We start from the raw sequence: 19,942 nt of genomic DNA on the forward strand, positions 1-19,942 counted from the left end.
AAACTTTTTTAGTTATACCTAGTTTAGTAGGAACAGCTCTGAGAAAAGTAATTAATGTAAGATCAGAAATCAGCATAGCAGGAGAGGGATTATTTAACTAGTGCTTTAAATTTTGTAAAAAAAAAAAAAGATTTTCATTAGCGGGGCAATGATGGCACACGCCTTTAATCCCAGCACTCAGGAGGCAGAGGCAGGAGGATCTCTGTGAATTGGAGGCCAGCCTGGTCTACAGAGTGAGTTTCAGAACAGTGAGGGCTATACAGAGAAACCCTGTCTTTTAAAAAAAAAAAAAAAGACCCTTTGCCTAGTTGCTGCAGGGGTCAAAAGAAGGCTCCAAATTTCTTGGAACTGGATTTACAAATGGTTGTTAGCCACCATGTGGGTATTGGGAATTGAACCCTAGTCCTCTGGAAGACTAACAAGTTCTCTTAAACTGTTGAGCTATCTCTCTAGCCCCCTAATTTTTTAAAATGGATCTTCTAAAAAGGTATTTTTTTCATTTTTAATTGTGTGTATTTGTACATGTGCAAATACATGCATGCATTTGAATGTAAATGCTCACAGAGGGGAAAAAAAATCCTCAGATTCCCTTGGAACTGAAGTAAGAGGCCGTGGTAAGTTGCCTGCCATGGGTTCTGGAAACTGAACTCAGGTACTATGCAATAGCAGTGTGTACTCTTAAGCACTGAGCAATTTCCCCAGCTTGTTTTCAATTTATTTGTTTATTTTCAAAAACAGTGCTCCCTATGTATCCTAGGCTGGCCTGGAATCTGGAATCTTCCTTCCTCAACCTTCTGAGTGTTGAGATTATAGTGTTGCCCCACCACTGCTGGCTACACTGTTGTCCTTTTTTAGACATACTACACTATTTCATAATTCCATGCATTTGCATTTCATGTTCTCTTCACATGAATATTTTGAAACTTTGAACTTTTGTTGTTGATTTGTGAGACAGACTCACATACTTGAGTCTGAACTCAAATTGCTCTATAGGCAGGAATGACTTTGCACTCATCGATCTACCAATTTCTCAGTGCTGGGATTATAGGCGTGTGCCATAATGCCTAGCTTTGGCACACTTATTAAAGGCACTCAACTGTTAGGTTTTCATAATGAAAACTTCAGTTAACTTGTGCAGTACCCAGACAAAGAACATAAAGTTGCTCTAGGTTAGCTCTAGGTTGCTTCCAACTTGGCGCTCTTAGAATTTATTTCACAGCCTATTGGATCAGTGCAAGGAGCCCTTGTTAGATGTGCCTGCTGCTTTCTGTTTTACAGCTTCATTTCTGTAACTATACATGGGTCTTCTGAGGCATCTTTATCTGTTTTTAAGATGTTTCAAGACTGATTTGGAAAAAGATTAAATCATATTTTACTCTATTGCAGGGGAACATTGTTCTCACAGATTATGAGTACCTAATTTTAAATATCCTAAGGTTTCGAACTGACGAAGCAGATGATGTTAAGTTTGCTGTTCGTGAACGCTATCCCATTGATCATGCTAGAGCTGCTGAACCTTTGTTGACTTTAGAAAGGTAAGTGTTTATAAAATCATATATTATACTAAAAAGTAAGCTAGATTATGTTTCAGAATTAGAAAAATTCAATTAAAAATGTTTAGTTGTATAACTAACACTAGACTGTATAAACATGTATATAAGCAATTTTATTTGTGGATAGCAAATGTCTCCCTCTACCCATTCTCTTCCTTCCCTCTCGCTCTTTCTTTTTAAGGCAAGGTCTTATTGTGCAGCTCTGGCTGGCTTAGAACTCTGTACGTAAACCAGGCTGGCCTTGAACTCACAAAGATACCCCTGCTTTGCCTCCAGGTGGCTGGGATTAAGGCATACGCCACCATGCCCAGCCCTCAAGTGTATGTCTTTTATACTACAGTTTGAGTTACTTAATGCTTCTGATTTCTTGGCAAAGTGAGCTGCTGACTTCACTGTTCTGTGAAAAGACAGATACATTAGGCAGGCAGAATACAGCATGGGGTAGACATTCTGGTTTATTTAGGAAAAAACGAAAGGATAAGGTAATGATTAATTAATTATATAACATCTCTAACTATCAGACTTTGCTACTTAGTAGTCTACTTGGTGGTCTTCGAAGCTCAACATTCCTCAGAATTCAGGGTTTGCTGAACTGTAAGCTGCTCCACCTTTACCGTTTCAGTAGAGTCAAGAGGGTGCATTTATTTATAACAGGTTCTCTAGTTTGGGGGCTGCATCAAAACAAACAGAATCCTTAAGAGCTCTTAGTAAATCTTTTTTGTTGTTGTTTTTCTTTTGTTTGTTTATTTTTGGTTTTTCAAGACAGGGTTTCTCTGTAGCTTGGAGCCTGTACTGGAACTTGCTCTGTAGACCAGGCTGGCATTGAACTCACAGAGATCCACCTGTCTCTGCCTCCCGAGTGCTGGGGGTGTGCACCACCACAACCCGGCTAGAGTTCTTAGCAACTCTTTAATTAAGTCTTACTATTGCAGATGTTCAGATATGGTATGTAGATTTACAAACAACATGTAACTTTTACATCAAAATGCATTTTTCATGTTACAGTGATGATAGACAATTCATGACTTTGTTAAAAAGTGCTGATTTCTTTTTTTTTTTTTTTTTTTTTTTTCGAGACAGGGTTTCTCTGTAGCTTTGGTGCCTGTCCTGGAACTAGCTCTTGTAGACCAAGCTGGCCTCGAACTCCCAGAGATCCGCCTGCTTCTGCCTCCTGAGTGCTGGGATTAAAGGCATGCGCCACGACCACCCGGCTTAAAGTGCTGATTTCTTATAGGAAACCTGGATTTAAGTCTCACGTTACCATTCAAGCACCTTCTAATTGTTGATAAATTATGAGCATGTGTATGTGTGTGTTGATACTGGGTCTGTGTAGCCTAGTCTGGCCTTGAACTCAGGGTGTTCCATCTATCTCCGACTCAAATTTGTAAGCATATATATCACCACACCCAGCTCTAGCTTTAAAAAAAATTCTTTCAAAATGTGTGTCTGTGTCTATGTGTATCTGTGCCACAGAGGCTAGAAGAGAGCATTAGATCCCCTGGAGCTGGAATTAAGATGGTTGTGGTCTACCAGTTGTGAGTGCTGGGTACTGAACTCTGGTCCTCTGCAAGAGCAAGTGTTCTTAACCTCTGAGCCATCTCTAGCCCCATGGATAAATTACTTTCTGAACTAGTTTTTCGTATTTACAAGAACAATTTCTGTTACATTTCAGACTCTTGTAAAGATTAAATAAGTTGATATAAAGGTAATATGAATGTGAATGATGCTATAAGGTTTATTAAATATAAGATAAAAAGTCTGCCGATTTTGTCCACAGATTAACTGAAGTAATAACTGGTGCTCCTAAAGGTGAGCTGCTGAAGAGAATTCTTAATCCATTACTTCGTGAGTACACTCCTGCATTTTATGTAAGATGTTTGTGTATAACACTTTCATGAATATATTTTAAAAAATTTTCCCCTTTCAAAAAATTGAAGAGGGAGAGGGAGGGGGAGAGGAAGTCGGGGTGGGGGAGGGGGGAGGTGGAAATTTTTAATAATAATAATAAAAATAAAAATAAATTGAAGAGGGACTGGAAAGATACTTAAGTTGAGGTCACAGCACCATTCCCAATGGTTCACAGCCCTTATAACTCCAGCTCCAGGATCTGACGCCCTCTGCTGGCTCTCATGGGTATCATGAGGCATACATTTACACACGTGTACATATAAATAAAAAGAAAGAATTATGATTATTTTTTGAGCAAGAAGTTAAAAGGGATCTTTTGAGTAAGTATGGTTTTCTCAAAGAAAGATTTTGTTTGTTTGTTTTGTGATGCTGAGCATTGAACCCATGACTTTTTGGTAATGAGCATCTATCTACCACTAAGTCTCATTGTCCTAAAAGATGGGGATTTTTATAGTGCTTAGATCTTATTGAAAAACAGTGCAGATGGAGCTGGGGATATAGCTCAGTTAATAGGGTGCCTTCTTAGCATTCGCAAAGCCCAGGATTATATAAAAGTGGTCTGGTGGTACACACCACCTGTAATCGCAGTACTCTTGCGAGGCAGGAGGATCAGAAGTATAAGGCCATGCTTGGGATAGATGTATGAGCAGCCTTTTCTCAGAAAATAATTGTAGTGCTGCAGAGATGGCTTAGAGGGGATGAGTGCTGGCTGCTCCTGAGGATCTAGTTCAGCTCCAGCACCCACACGTGAGAGTGGGCACACTCATGCCATGGTGCACAGTGGATATTAGCCAGAAGATAACTTGACAGAAGTCAATTCTTCCAATGTGTGGGTCTTGGGGATTGAACTCAGGTCATCAGACTTGGTAGTGGCAACCATTACTTGTTGAGCCATCTCACTGGCCCATGGAATTGTTTTCTTAATTTGACTTTTTGTTAAGAATACAATTGATTTTTTTAAAAAGATTTGTTTTTATTTTATATACACACGTGAGTACGTTCATGTATATATGTGTACCCCATGTATGTATGTCTAGTGTCCACACTGGTCAAAAGAGGTAGTCATGTTCCCTGGAACTGGTATCACACTGGTGTGAGCTGTTGTGTTGTTGAACATCTTCTCTAAGATTAGCAAGTTCTCTTAATTACCGAACCATCTCTCTAGTCCCCCAATTGATATGTATATATTTTGATAGTTATATAAACTTGATGTTTTTATCTTTCAGAGCTAATAAAGTCATTTAGTCTAGAAGATTGAGTGTGTGTGTGTGCTCGTGCGCGCGCACGCTTGTGCGCTTGTGTGTGTTTTTAGGAATTTGTCCCATATAGGGTCTTATCTCCTCTGAGAATAAAGCTACTTTTTCTGTTTTAATCTGAATGCTTTTGAATAATTATATCTTTTTAAAAATAATTTATGTGTATGGGTATTTCAACTGCATGTGTGTCTGCTAAGATTTATTTATATACTTTATGTATATGGGTGCTTTGTCCACAAACAAGAAAAAGGCATCAGATTCCCACTATAAATGGTTGTGAGCCACCATGTACGTGCTGGGAATTGAACTTAAGCTCTCTGAAAGTGTGCTCCTGACTACTGAGCCATCTCTCCAGCCCCAGTTAATTCTATTTTGTTACACTAGCTGTGATCTCTAGTACAATGCTGAATAGCTATAGTAAAAACGAATAAATAGCCTTATCTTTTACCTCATCTGAGAGAGAATATATTTAGTGTTTTATTAGTAAGTATGGTATATTATAGGTTTTTTTTTTTTTTGTTTTTGTTTTTGTTTTTTTTTTTTTTTTAAATATTTATTTATTATGTATACAATATTCTGTCTGTGTGTATGCCTGAAGGCCAGAAGAGGGCGCCAGACCTCTTTACAGATGGTTGTGAGCCACCATGTGGTTGCTGGGAATTGAACTCAGGACCTTTGGAAGAGCAGGCAATGCTCTTAACCACTGAGCCATCTCTCCAGCCCTATAGGTTTTTTTTTAATTGGTATTCATTGACAGATGGAAATGGTTCCTTTGTTGAGTGTTTTTGTTTGTCTTTTTGTTTTGTTTTGTTTTTTTTAAGATAGGATATCACTGTAGCTTTAGAGCCTGTCCTGGAACTCCCTCTGTAGACCAGGCTGGCCTCAAACTCACAGAGATCCATGTGTGTCTGCCTCCTGAGTGCTGGGATTAAAGGTGTGCACCACCACCGCCTGGCTTATCGAGTGTTTTTTTTTAAATAGGAATTGGTGGTGGGGCTTTTCTGCATCTTACTAATATATGGTTCTATGAATATGACTGTGTTCTGGGAATATGCTTTATCTTATTGGCCAATTGTTTGTTTTAATTTAACCCCCCCCCCCAAGTTGTTTGATATTGATCAAATCTTCCATCTTACACCACGCTATATCCTGGGCTCTTTCGTTTTTTTAATTTTATGCCTCAGTGTTGTGTGTGTGTGTGTGTGTGTGTGTGTGTGTGTGTGTGTGTGTGTGAGAGAGAGAGAGAGAGAGAGAGAGAGAGAGAGAGAGAGAGAGAGAGAGAGAATGTGTGTGCACGCGCTTCTACATGCGTGATGCTTATGGAGTCAGAAAAGAGCACCGAATCCCTTGGAAGTGGACTTACAGATGGTTGTAAACTACCCTGTGGGTTCTGGGAACTGTACCTAGGTTCTCCGCAAGAACAGTAAGGGCTCTCTTAACCACTGAGCCATCTCTGTTTAGCCTCCCACACACCTACTTTTAAATTTTTGACGTGCTTCTACTGTGTAGCACAGGCTGGATTCTAACTTGGAATGTTGCTGTTTCAGCCTTTTGGGATAGCAAGCATGTTCCAACATGCCCAACATTTTTTAAAATCTAGTATATAATAAAAATTGTATGTATTATTAGGGTAACGAGATTTTAGTATACATGTACAGCATTTTTACTTACCTTTAAATATTTGTCATTTCTCTGGAGTAAAAACTTTCTAAATACTTTCTTCTAGCTTTTTCAAATGTACAATACATTAGTGTTATGTTTAGTCACCCTACTGTGCGGTAATGTACCAGAACTTTATACTCTAACACAGTACCCACTGATCAACTTTTCTCTAACCTGTCATGCCTAGTCCCTTGATAACCACTCTAGGTTTCTGAGGTTTACTTTTTTATATTTTATATACTGTTAAATCATGTGGTTCTTGTGTTTCTATGCCTAGCTTATTTCACTTAACATAATAATGTACAGTTCCATTCTTACTGCAAATGACAACTTGACAGGATTTCATTCTTTTTAATAGACAAATAGCATTCCATTCAGTGTGTGTATATAAGCACACACACACACACATATATATATATTTGTATTTGAGACAGTCTCTCTATGTAGTGCTGGTTGTCTTATGTAACTCATTTTATAGGGTGATACTTGATTATTATTTTGGTGTGCATTTTGTAGAAAATCAGTGATCTTGTACAACTTTATTTTATTTATGTGTGGGTATGTGAATATATGTGCCATTGCCTGTAGAGCTCAGAGGCGTCAGATCCTCCTGGAACAGTTAAGTTCAGTTGTGAGTTGCCTGATGTGGGTGCTGGGAATCATACTTGGGCCTTAACCGCTGAACTGTTTCTCCAACCTGTGTAGAACATGTTTTTAATAACTTTTGGACATGTGTGTATCTTTTGAAAAGTGTCTAAGTATTGCACACTTGCTAATTGGAACACTTTAGTCAATTTTTAGAAACAATTCAACCTTGAATTACAGTGATAAATCTATCCTGGTCATAGTTTTTAATTTTCCTTATAATTTCTTTGTGGTATTCAGGATCAAGCCTAGGGTTTTGTTTGTTTGTTTGTTTTGTATGCTCAACAAGTACTTTGCCACTGAACTACATTTCTAGTTAATCTTATATACGTGTTTCTTAATGCTGTTAAATACCTGTAACATGCACCAATTCTCTGCTTATTTTAATTTCAGACTCCTTTTCATTACTTCAGGTCTTAATTCTCAAACCATTCGAAAAGAACTAAACTTACTTTCACTGGCTGTTTATATGGAGTAGGTTATTCATACTGAGCTATAAATTTATAGTGTTTTAAATGTGAAGTTTTATAGGAAAGTAGTAACAATACTCTTTGCTTTTATAGCCTATGGACCAGCTCTCATTGAACACTGTCTTATAGAAAATGGGTTCCCTGGTAATGTCAAAGTGGATGAAAAATTTGAAAGCAAAGGTATGTCTGTATGGTTCAGATTTTGTTCAGATTTAATTTGTTTCCTTTTTCCTTTGGTCCTTTTTCTTTGAAGTTTCATTGTGCTGGAAATTGAACCTAAAACCCCATAATTGCTAGAAAAATGTACTGATAAACACTTTATTTCCTTTATTTGATTTGATTTTTTTGGAAATAATGTTTCTCTTACCTTGTAGTGCAGGGTCATCTTGCACTGTGCGTCTTCCTGCCCCAGCCTCTTGGATGCTGAGGTTACATGTGTGTGCTAGCACACCTAGTCATCCTTCCCTCTTCTATTCTTTCCTTTTTAACATGTATAAGTGTTTTGCTTCCTTGTGTATCTGTTGTTGCATGCTTGCCTGGTGCCCTGGAAGGCCAGAAGAAGGTGTCAGATCTCCTGGGACTGGAGTTACAACCCATGCGAGCCACCATGGTGGGTGCTGGGGATTGAACTTGTGTCCTCTGGAAGAATAGCCAGTGCTCTTAACTGCTGAGCCATCTCTCTAGCCTTTGGCCCTTGGTTTTTTGGGGTTTTGTTTTTTTCTAGAAATAATTTAACAGTCTGGACTACATAGTGAGTCCCTGTCTTAAAAAAAAAAAAACAAAAAAAAATAGTGAACAAAAATTTGATCAGAGTATCCTGCACATATGGGTTTTCCTCCGTTCTTCCTTCATTGTGAACATTTATCCCTGTTAATAAGCACTTTGGTCTTCGTACCTTTGGACTTTCTAACACTTTTCTTTTCATACCCCTAGTTTTTACTGAGCTTGGGATAGTAGACGTCCTGACTAGCTGGATTACTAGCCTTCTGACTTACAGTACCGGGTGCATCTAGAAATAACATCCAACACACATTTGAATTTCTACAGTTCTATAGAGTGGCTGCATGATGAAATTAGGTTCTTCTAACTACTTATGGAAGCTCCCTTTTCAGAATAAGATGAGTAAGGAAGGGCCGGTGAGATGGCCCAGTGGAAGGGTACCTGCTCCCAAACCTGATGACCTGAGTTTGATCCCAGGATCCCAGGATCACACTGACTCCTGCAAGCTGTCCACTAATCTCCACATGCACACTGAAGCACACACAGAAACACAATAAATCAATAAAAATAAAATCTTTAAAGCTGTTATTTAAAAAGTAAAGGAAATGTCAGGAAGATTTGTTCTTGGAAAAACTTTAACTTGTCTAACCTTGTATGATGTTTGAAACATCAGTAGTGTTTGTGTTTAAGGGTTATTGATCATTTCCTAAGGTATTGCAATATTTTTCATTTTAGAAATGAAATGTTATTTGTTTAAAAATACAAAGCAATGCCAGGCAGTGAAGGTGTATGCCTTTAATCCCAACACTCAGGAAGCAGAGGTAGCTGGGTTTCTGTGAGTTCATGGTCAACCTGGTCTACAAAACAAGTTCTAGGACAGCCAGAAATGTTATTCAGAGAAACCCTGTCTCAAAAAACAAACAAAATACAAATAAAATATTTTCTGAAATAAACTAATGCCATGTATTCTCTTTGTCTTTAGTGACAACATATGGTAGTGGGGTTTTTTTTGTTGTTTTTTTTTTTTAAATGAACAAGATACTCATGGAACAAAAGCATGGGGAAATGCTTGGGACAACTCTGGTTATTTAATGTTAGATATATAACCTTTCCACAGGTTACAATGTATTATGAGACTGTAGTAATTAAATAGTAACTTTTTAGATAAATTTACAAAGAACCCAGAAACAAATATATATGGAAATTAGGTTTATGAATCCTTTTGTAAGAAAGGTGGATGATTTAGAATATGCTGACCAAAATATAATCATAAATATATATAATATACACACATATATGCCCAATCATACAAATGAAACAATGATCTCATTTTATTAAGCATTTACATTATATCATAAATACTTTTTCTTTTCAATTTTTAAAAATTTGTGTGTATGTGTGTGCCTGATATGTCGGGAGGCAAGACACATGCCATAGCTTATGTGTGGAGATTTCAGACCAACTTTGTGGAATCTATTCTCTTTCCACCTTTATTTTGTGTTCTTGAGATTGAATTCATGTCTCTAGGCTTGTGTAGCAAGCACTTTTACTGAACTATCTCATTGGCCTGTTTTTTTTTTGTGGGTTTTTTTTTAAAATTATTATTACATTTAGTGAGTGCGTGTGTGTTCAGAGGACAACTTGTTAGGAGTTGGTCTTCTTTCCACTTCCTGGAGACTTGACAGCATCCCAGTTTTTTGTCTTTTTGAGATTGGGTCTTACTGTACACACAGGCCAAGCTGGCCTTGAACTCATGATGATTGTCCTGCCTCAGCCTCCCTAGTGCTGGCATTAGAGGCCTGTACTACCATACTCAGCTACCTTTCTGCTATTTTTTTTAATAAATATATTGAGCCAGGTGTGGTGGTGCTGCATAGTGAGACCCTCCTCAATAAAACAAAAATAAATAAATAATGTACAATTACTTAATAGTGGTTAATCAACTTGATTGACATTCCTTTTCCCCTTGTTTTATTTCTCCATTAGATATTGAAAAAGTACTGGTTTGTGTGCAGAAGGCAGAAGACTACATGAAAAAAACATCCAACTTCAGTGGAAAGGTAACAGCAGCATATGAATACTTACTGTGTGTTGTTTACAATGTATCTGTTTACTGGGGAAGGTACCATAGCATTCAGAAGGTTAGACAACCTGCAGGAGGTGACTATTTCTCTTTCCTTTTATTGTGTGGGTCCTAGATCAAACTCAGGCTTGTCAGGCGTGGTGACAGACGTCTCATTGATCAGTCTCACCAGCCTTGTATTATTTTGATCTTATTTGGATTTCCAGAAATAAAATATCTTTTATCTGTTTATTGTTCTAACTTATAGTTTTGTTTTGTTTTATGTGAGTCTTGAGCCATACACATTCATACTGTACTATTGGACTATACACCTAGTTCTGGGGTAGTCTCTTTGCTTTTGTATTGCTTCTTGTACATTTTTTTCTATACTTTATCTTTTATAGGAAATACTGTGTGTGACTCAAAAAACTCAGTTGATAAAAGTCTTGACTAGAGTTCACGTGGCCCTAGGTTTGGTCCCCAGAACTGCATAAATTAGGCACTATTAGGGAGTGCCTATAATTTTAGCGTTTGAGAGGTAGAGGCAGGAGGGTCAGAAGTTCAAGGTCATTCTTGTCTGCATAGCAAGTTCAAAGCCAACCAGAGCTAAACAAGACTCCACCTACAAAACAAAGAAACAAAACCCACAAAAGGCAATAAAAGTTGAGGAAATTTTGTAAAAGGAAAAAAAGATTTTTTAATTATGTTTATGTGCATGCCACAGTGTGTGGTACCGCTGGAGACCAAAAGAGGTGCCGGTCCCTGCAATCGGGAGCCTCCTAATGTGGGTGCGGGGAATCAGACCAGGGTCCTCTCGAAAAGCAACAATCAGTCTTAACTGCTGAACTCTTACTCCAGCCAGTTTTTCTTTCTTTGATACAAGGTCTTGCTATGGAGTCCAGGATGGCCTTAGTACTTAAGATTTTCTACATCAGCCTCCCGAGTGCCGGGTTTATAGGCAGTATCACTATATCTAGCTAAAATGTTCCATCTTGAATTGATTTTAGAGAAGCATTCTTTTATTTATTTATTTATTATGTGTGCAACATTTTGCCTCCATGTATGCCTGCACACTAGATCTCATTCCAGGTGGTTGTGAGCCACCATGTGGTTGCTGGTAGTTGAACTCAGGACCTCTGGAAGAGCAGCCAGTGCTCTTAACCACTGAGCCATCCCTCCAGCCCCTAGAGAAGCATTCTTTAATTTGCCAGTACTTAGAAGAAGAAGAAAAAAAAAACACGGTGGCTTATCATCTCCTCATAGTTTAACAGTTGGAAAATTACCTCATTTTAATGTTTTTCTTATGTAATCAAAATGTATCTTTAATTAGGAAAAACAATAGTCAATATGTCAATCTCTTCTTAATTATAAATATAGATGAGTCTAATATTAGTTGATTTTTGTTTTTGTAGGGCTATATAATTCAGAAAAGAGAGGTAAAACCAAGCCTGGATGCAGATAAACCAGCTGAAGACATACTCACGTGAGTTTGTAGCCATGGGTCAGTTTGCTTTGTATGCTAATTAATATTCTTAATTGTGATATAATAAATGTTTTACAGGTATGAAGAATTTCATCCTTTCTTGTTTTCTCAACATTTACAATGTCCATATATAGAATTTGAATCATTTGACAAGGTTGGTTTTCTAGTTCTGTTGTTTTGCAAGTTAACATGACATGAGCTGTAAGAATTGTTTATGCTGTCTTGGGGTTGGGAGTGTAGCCCAATGTGAGTGCATGCACAAAACCCTGGATTTAATCCTCACTGCAAACAAAAATAAGAAAGAAAAGAAACTCAGAACATATTCTTGCCTTGTAGTCAGTGTGAATCTGGGGGTTGATTAAAAATCAATACAGTTACACATACAACTATTAGAAACAGTTGTTGCCATTTTTATTTCAAAACAAGACTAAATACCTGACCTTAGTTTTATTCCTGACATTGTTAGCTGTATCATTGGAAATGTGGTCAGGTCCGATGAGGACACTATGGTATGAAATGGGCTAACATTGTGTGTGCACAAGGTGAAGTAGAGACCATGCCTTTTTTTCCCTACAGCTAATTGTGTTTTGCTTTGTTTTGTTTTGTTTTAATAAGGCCGTGGATGAATTTTATTCCAAGATAGAAGGTCAGAAAATTGATTTAAAAGCTTTACAACAGGTATAGTATAATTTAAAGCATTTATATTAGACTAGCTAGTCAGAGTGATTTGGAAGTAAATGTGCTTTCATTTAAGAACAAGTTGCTTTCTAGAAGAATGGGATGTCATATGGGAGTTCTCAGCTCAGACCACTGGAACTGGAGTTAAAGATAGTTATGAACCATTATGTGGATGCCGAGAAAGGAATAGTCCTGGAAGAGCAGTAAGTGCTCTTAACCACTGAGCGTTTCTCTAGCCCAAGTGTTATGTTTTTGAGATAGGAACTCATTGCAATTCTGGCTACTCTTGACACTTGATATTTAGACCAAGTTGGCCTCAAACTTTGAAATCTGGGATTGAAGGCATATGCTACCATGATTTGCCCTTCTCTTAGTTTATGATAAAAGCCCAGAGGAGTCTTATTGAGAAGTATGACCTCATTCCATCCTCCCACTTTTATTCCATATTCAGATCTTTCTAAAGGGAGTGAGATCTAGTGGGAACATTATCCTGTTATATATCCCAGTATGACTTAGTGTATTTAAAGCAACCCAGAGCGTCTCAAACTTGAACATTATGAGACTACATTATAAGGAACATGTTACTTGGGCCAGAGGATAAACTGCATTTCCTTTACTGTGTCTTTATTGTAACGTTGTGTTGTTTTTGTAAGCTGTTTTAAAACTAGGTCCTTGTCTGTTCTGTGTGATGATCCTGCACTGAAAATTTTACATGCACTATTTTTGCTGCATTTGACCATATTTTTAGAGCATGTGCTGTACAACTGTTTCTTTTTCCTTTTTTAATTTTTATCTATTCTTCTCTCATACAATATATCCCAAAGTCACTTTTAATTTGGAAGAGATTTGATTTTTTTTAAAAAAAAATATTAGCCGTAGGGTCTCAACCCCAGACAAAGAATTAATTATGGGCAGGTATGGAATGCTGAGAATGCTCCCAGGTCTTCCCCAGGAACAGTCCCTGAATTGCTTGTCCAATACCAGGTGGGCACACTGAAATCGTAAACATACTGGTAGTGTTATGTGGACTGGGCCGGTTGTGTTTTGTATTTGGCATGGTGGTGTAGGGGGAGTGTATGTAACAATGGTTGAAGAAAGGCTGTGAGTTTGGGAAAGAGTCAAGGTACATGGGAAGTTGGAAGGAAAGGGGAAATGATACAGTTTCAAAAACTAAAAAGTTGAAGGCCGGGCGGTGGTGGCGCACGCCTTTAATCCCAGCATTCGGGAGGCAGAGGCAGGCGGATCTCTGTGAGTTCGAGGCCAGCCTGATCTACAAGAGCTAGTTCCAGGACAAGAACCAAAAGCTACGGAGAAACCCTGTCTCGAAAATCAAAAAAAAAAAAATAAGTAAATAAAAATAAAAAAATAAAAGGTTGAGATAGCTCAGAGGTCTTCCAGAGTTCCTAAATTCAAATTCTAGCAACTACTTGGTGGCTCACAACCATTTATATGAGATCGGCGCCCTCTTCTGGCCTCCAGGCACACACACAGGCAGAACACTGTATACATAATTAACTAACTAAATAAATAAATCTTTAAAAAAAGAGTTAAGGGGGCTGGAGAGTTAGCTCAGTGGTTAAGAGCACTGCCTGCTGTTCCAAAGGTCCTGAGTTCAATTCCCAGCAACCACATGGTGGCTCACAACCATCTGTAGTAAGATCTGGTGCTCCCTTCTGGCCTGAAGAACAATGTATATCTAATGAATAAATAAATCTTTAAAAAAAAAAAGAGTTAAGCATAACAAAAGCAGTGCAAAATTTTGGTTTTTCGAGACAGGGTTTCTCTGTGGTTTTTTTGGAGCCTGTCCTGGATGAATGCTTATATTTTATTTTAAAATAGTACAGTTTCCAAGCATGTAGTTAAATAAATTGCACTATGATTTTCACATGATAGAAGCACTTTGGCGAACAGATGTTTAGCAAGAATACTCATTATTAGTATATTTTTAATTTTTTTTGAGACAGGGTCTATATATAGCCCTGGCTGTCCTGAAATTCACAGAAATCGATCTGTCTCTGCCTCCTAAGTACTGGGATTAAAGGCATGCACAGCGATACTCATTATTTTCTTTATTTAATATTTTTTTAAATTTATATTATTTTACAAGTATGAATATTTTGCCTGTGTATATGTACATATGTATGCCTAATTCCACTCCATAGGGCACCAGTGCAATTTTATATGCAGTTATATCAACACAGTGATACCGAAGGGTTTCAGATACTTATATTAGTATACCATAGTGTGTATGTCAGTATTCCAAAATCTAAAACAACTCCAGCATATGAAATACTTCTTGTACCAAACACCTGTTTAAGGATACTCGAACTACACCAATAACTTTTTGTGGTAATCACTTTTAATAGTCACCATTCTTATAAATTAAATCTTTTAGCTATTTTGTCCAACATTTAAATAATAATTAATTTGACCATGTTATAAAGCATGAAAAAATATTCCTAAAATCAGTAATTTTGAAATGTAAGTCAAGCATGGTGGTGTATGTATGCCTATAATACCTGCTGATGAGAAGTGGAGGCAAGAAAATCAGGAGTTAAGCTAGTGAGTTTGAGACCAGCCTTGTCTGCTACCTATCCCAAAAAACAAATTCTGAAGCATGAATTATGTCTGATAAAATGTTATATAGGAGGTCAGATTATTATGTGAGTGAAAGATGTGGAAAATACTGGAATATAATGCTGAGGGAACTAGATGTAAATAAGACGATAATGTGTGCCTTTCAAAAGTTGATTTTAGAGGGGTAACGGGGTTCTTGCACACGCCTTTAATCTTAGCACTGGGGAGCAGAGGCAGGCAGATCTCTGTGAGTTCAAGGCCAGCCTGGTCTAGAGAGTGAGTTTCAGGACAGCCAAGGGCTACATAGTAAGACCATGGCTTGAAGAAAGAAAAAAAAGTTGATTTTAGATGTATTTATTTTATGTGTATAAGTGTTTTGCCTACATGTATGTATACTACATGTGTGCCTACTATCCATGAAAGTTAAAAAGAGGGTGTCAAATTCCATGGAACTGGAGTTAGAGATGGTTGTGAGTCACCTTTAGATTCAGGGAACCAGACCTGGGTCCTCTGCAAGAATAGCAGGTATTCTTAATCACTGAGCCATCTCTCCAGCTCCTAGTTTGTACTTTTAAAGAACTTACTGGAAGGCTAGAGAGATGGCTCAATGAGTAAGAATACATAATGTGCTTCCAGAAGACCCAGGTTGAGTTCCTCGCACCCATGCCAAGGGGCTCACAACTGCCTGTAACTTAAGCGCTAGGGAATTTGAGCCCTTTTCTGAACTTCATAGGATCTGCGCTCACATACAGAAATCCACACATATACACACATAAATGAAAATGAAATCTTTTTTTATTTAATTTATTTATTTTTATGTGCATTGGTGTTTTGCCTGCATGTATGTTTGTGTGAAGGTGTCAGATCTTGGAGTTACAGGCAGTTATGGGCTGCCGTGTAGGTACTGGAAGTTGAATCTGGGTCTCCTGGATCCTCTGGAAGAGCAGCCAGTACTCTTAACCACTGAGCCATCTCTCCAGCCCTGAAAGTGGAATCTTTAAGTATGTATTTTACACAAGAATTTATGGAGGCGTGGAGAGAGCTCAGCTGCAAAAAGCACACACTATACTTGGAGAAGACACAAATTTAGTTCCTAGGACCTACATTGGGCTGTTCAGAATCACCTCTGACCTCACGACCAGGGGATCCAGTGTCCTCTCTGGTCTCCATGGGCACCCGTAAGCAAGTACACATTCATACACACATAACTAAAACAAATTTTAAAAAATTTTTTTTGGAGCTACTTATGTAATTCAGTGGTAGAGTGCTTTCTTTGTATGTGTGAGACCCTGGGTTTGATCTCTAATGCTGCCTGAGAAAGAAAAACTTATATGCCATAAGAAATCTTTGTTTGTTTGAATAATGTTGAGAGATTGGGGCCACACTTCATATATAATTTACTTGTAACCAAAACACACAGTCTACACAGGGATTGGGAGGTAGAGGTAATATTTCAGCATGACATTTTTAAGAGGGTAAGACTTGAGGGAGTGAACTCTGGGGAGACTTTTTGTCTTTTTGGTTTTTCAAGACACAGTTTCTCTGTGTAGTGTTGGCTGTCCTGGAACTCAGAGATCTGCCTGCCTCTGCTTTCCAAGTGTTGGGATTCAAGCAGATGGTGATGTGTGCCACCATCGCCTGACTTGTGGGCAAACTTTTTAAGCTGCCTAGGTGACACCATTGACAAGCAGAGGAAGCATTACGACAATAAGCTTTAGGAATTGAGAGGTAGAAGTGCTCTGTATTGAAAGAAGCCTAACTTTTGAAAAATCTGTTTTGTTACTGAAAGGAAAAACAAGCGCTGAAGAAACTAGATAATGTTCGAAAGGATCATGAAACCAGATTAGAAGCTCTTCAGCAGGCTCAGGTATTATCCCTAGCTTTTCCAATTCTTTTCAGAATATGATTATCTCAACTGGCATTATAGTAAATACATTTGGTTTGCTTCTTAAGGAAATAGACAAACTGAAAGGAGAGCTCATAGAGATGAACCTGCAGATAGTCGACAGAGCCATTCAGGTAGTCCGAAGTGCATTAGCCAACCAGATAGACTGGACGGAAATTGGCCTGATTGTGAAAGAAGCACAAGCTCAAGGAGACCCTGTTGCAAGTGCAATCAAAGAACTAAAGCTCCAAACAAACCATGTTTCAATGCTGCTGCGGTAAGTGTGCCCCTTACCACTTAGTGCTTGCTTTTATTTTGTTGATTGTTTATTGTATTCTTGTAAATTGTTTTCTTTGGGAATTCTCAAAAATAGAAAATATATAATTAAATCATTTCTAATTTTATTGAGAAAATTTGAAATAAAAAGTGATGTCATTGACATTAGTGAAATACTATTGAATATTTTTAATAGAAATCCATACTTGTTATCAGAGGAGGAAGATGATGATTGTGATGCCAGTGTTGAGAACAATGATGCTGAACCCCCAAAAGGGAAAAAGAAAAAGCAAAAGAACAAGCAGCTGCAGAAGCCTCAGAAAAACAAGCCGCTGCTTGTCGATGTGGATCTCAGCCTGTCAGCCTATGCCAATGCCAAAAAGTAAGCCATTTAACCATTGATTCTTTTACCTTTTACTTCATAGGTATTTTTCTTGCATGTAATAAATAAATGCACCAGTGTGCCTGGTGCCTGAGTAAGCCAGAAAAGGGCATCAGGTCCCCTGGAACTGGAGTTACAGATGGTTGTGAGCAGCAGTATGGGTAACAGGAACCAAACCAAGGCTCTCTAGAAGAGTAGCCAGTACTCTTAACTAATGAGTTATATCTTCACTCAAACTATAAATTCTTGGTAAAATATTACCTATGTTAAATCAGTAGGATGTTAGTAACAGGTGTCATTTTGCCTGTTGAATGATAGAATGTTTCATCTGGGGAGATGAAACATCACACACACACATGTCCTCATATATATGTCTGTTCACCCTAGAAAGGGAATCCACTGCAGATCAAAGTAATAGTTGCATCAAAATCTAAGTTGGCAAACCACTGAGTTGTTACTGGAGTTACTAACTGAAGTACGAGTGAGGGCTGACTTATAGGAGCAAGGATAACGCAGAAACAGCTGCATCTCTGAAAAGACCGCTTCAGCATGGGTGATGCCTCAGGAAATCTGTTTATCTAGAGCCCTGTACTCAAGTTAGAAACACCTCAACAAATCCAAGGGATCTCTTGCAGTCCAGCTGGCCGTCTCCTCAAGCAGTTGTTTATTGCATCTCTAACCCAAGGGACCCTGATGAAACTTACTGCAGGCTACAACTTTCTCAGACATGGGAAGTGTGCTAGCTTCCTGGGTCTCCTAGCACCCCCTCCTGGAAGGGAGTGTTTCAATTTGTAGGAAAAGTTTATATACTTCTTTTGGTAAAAATTAATTTTGTGCTCTCTACAACTTGGTACGATATGATCTAGGGGATTGTAAAATTGAAAATAAAAACTAAAGAAAAATTTTACTTAATATTTAAAATAGATTTACTTTTCTAGATATTACGATCATAAGAGGTATGCTGCTAAAAAAACACAGAGGACTGTTGAAGCTGCTGAGAAGGTAACTTGATAAAATGATGTACATTGTTTCTGCAGCTTACTGTTGTTTTCTGTTTAAGTGAGGTTTTCTAGTTTAGAAATCTTTCATTTTTTTAATTTGCTTTAAATATGCATATTTCTTGTGTTTACTTTCTTTCCTAAACTTTCTCCTTTTTTCATCATCTCAGCAAATAGCATTTTCATTGTTATCTGCTTAAATGTCAGAGATGTCCAGAATTCTTTTCTCATATCCAAATCTGTCATTTACTGTTGCTAGTATGTATGTACATATATATGTGTATATACCACAGGAAGCATGTAGACTGGAGGACAGTTTTGTAGAAATTGCTTCTCTCCTACTTTTATGTGGGCTCCAGAGATCAAACTCAAGTTATCAGACTTTGGATCAAGTGTTTGACTCCATGAGCCATCTTGCCAGTCCCACATTCTTTTTTTTCTCAATTTAATGTATAACCAGAACCTGCTGGATACTGTGTCACTTGGCTGTAATTTTAGGACTTGGGACGTGGACGCAGAATGATAATGAGTTCGAGGTCATCCTAAACTGTATAGTGAGTTTGAGAGCAGCCTTTGTCACATCACATCACACCACACACACACACACACTATATATATATATATATATATATATATAATTTGACCATGTTTTGTTATTCATTTGGTTTAGGCCTTGGTTATCTATATTCACATAAGTAAACCTTTTCTCCTACTGCAGACTATTTTCAATTTAGCAGCCATAGTGATACTTTTAAACCACAAGCAAACTCCATCATTCTTTCACTCAAAAGCATCCAGTTTCTTTCCATCTTAATACAATTCAGAGCTACTTTCCTGGCCTACAGAGCCTTGTATGATGTTTGCCTTTTTCCTCATCTCCTGACTTTTTCCTTCTACATACTCTTTCTGGCTGCACTGGAATCCTACCTGTTGCTGAAACCATAGTGCACTATGGATCTTTGCACTTGCTAGTCTTCCTACCTGAAATGATCTGCCCTCGGATTTTCAAGGGTTTTTTCTCTCCATTTGTTAATTTACATATCTGCCAAGTGAGACATCAGAGACGTCTTTGTTGACCATTTCTACTAAAAATAATGCCACCCTTTATCTACTCTACTTTGCTTTTTTTCTTAATTCCTCAATTGATATAAAATTATTTGATTTAATATTATACAAATATGTCTGTTTATCCTTTAGAATGTAAGTCCATAAAAGTATCATTGTTGCCAGGTGTAGTGGCACACACTTTTAATTCTAGCAATTAGGAGGCAGAGGCAGGTGGATCTCTGTGAGTTCAAAGCCACCCTGGTCTACATAGTGAGTTGTACATGAGGAGTTCCAGGCTAGTCAGAGCTACATACTAAAAATAATAAAAAACAAAAATACC

The 19,942-nt window shown here is 37.8% G+C and overlaps 1 protein-coding gene across 3 annotated transcripts in view; it reads left to right on the top strand.

The window, feature by feature from the left end:
- The window catches only part of Nemf (nuclear export mediator factor), a 55,117-nt gene that overhangs the window by 3,621 nt on the left and 31,554 nt on the right, over positions 1-19,942 (top strand). For 2 of the 3 annotated variants that reach the window (XM_075947473.1, XM_075947474.1), the window contains exons 5-15: positions 1,387-1,535; positions 3,331-3,398; positions 7,588-7,674; positions 10,201-10,274; positions 11,689-11,759; positions 11,838-11,913; positions 12,375-12,437; positions 16,804-16,881; positions 16,968-17,176; positions 17,372-17,557; positions 18,496-18,559. In XM_075947473.1, the coding sequence (XP_075803588.1) occupies positions 1,387-1,535; positions 3,331-3,398; positions 7,588-7,674; positions 10,201-10,274; positions 11,689-11,759; positions 11,838-11,913; positions 12,375-12,437; positions 16,804-16,881; positions 16,968-17,176; positions 17,372-17,557; positions 18,496-18,559 (1,125 nt within the window). The remainder of the gene's footprint in view (positions 1-1,386; positions 1,536-3,330; positions 3,399-7,587; positions 7,675-10,200; positions 10,275-11,688; positions 11,760-11,837; positions 11,914-12,374; positions 12,438-16,803; positions 16,882-16,967; positions 17,177-17,371; positions 17,558-18,495; positions 18,560-19,942) is intronic. The other variant, XM_075947475.1, reaches the window with a different exon arrangement.

Source organism: Microtus pennsylvanicus, chromosome 14 (assembly GCF_037038515.1).
Source record: "Microtus pennsylvanicus isolate mMicPen1 chromosome 14, mMicPen1.hap1, whole genome shotgun sequence".
Lineage (NCBI taxonomy): Eukaryota > Metazoa > Chordata > Mammalia > Rodentia > Cricetidae > Microtus > Microtus pennsylvanicus.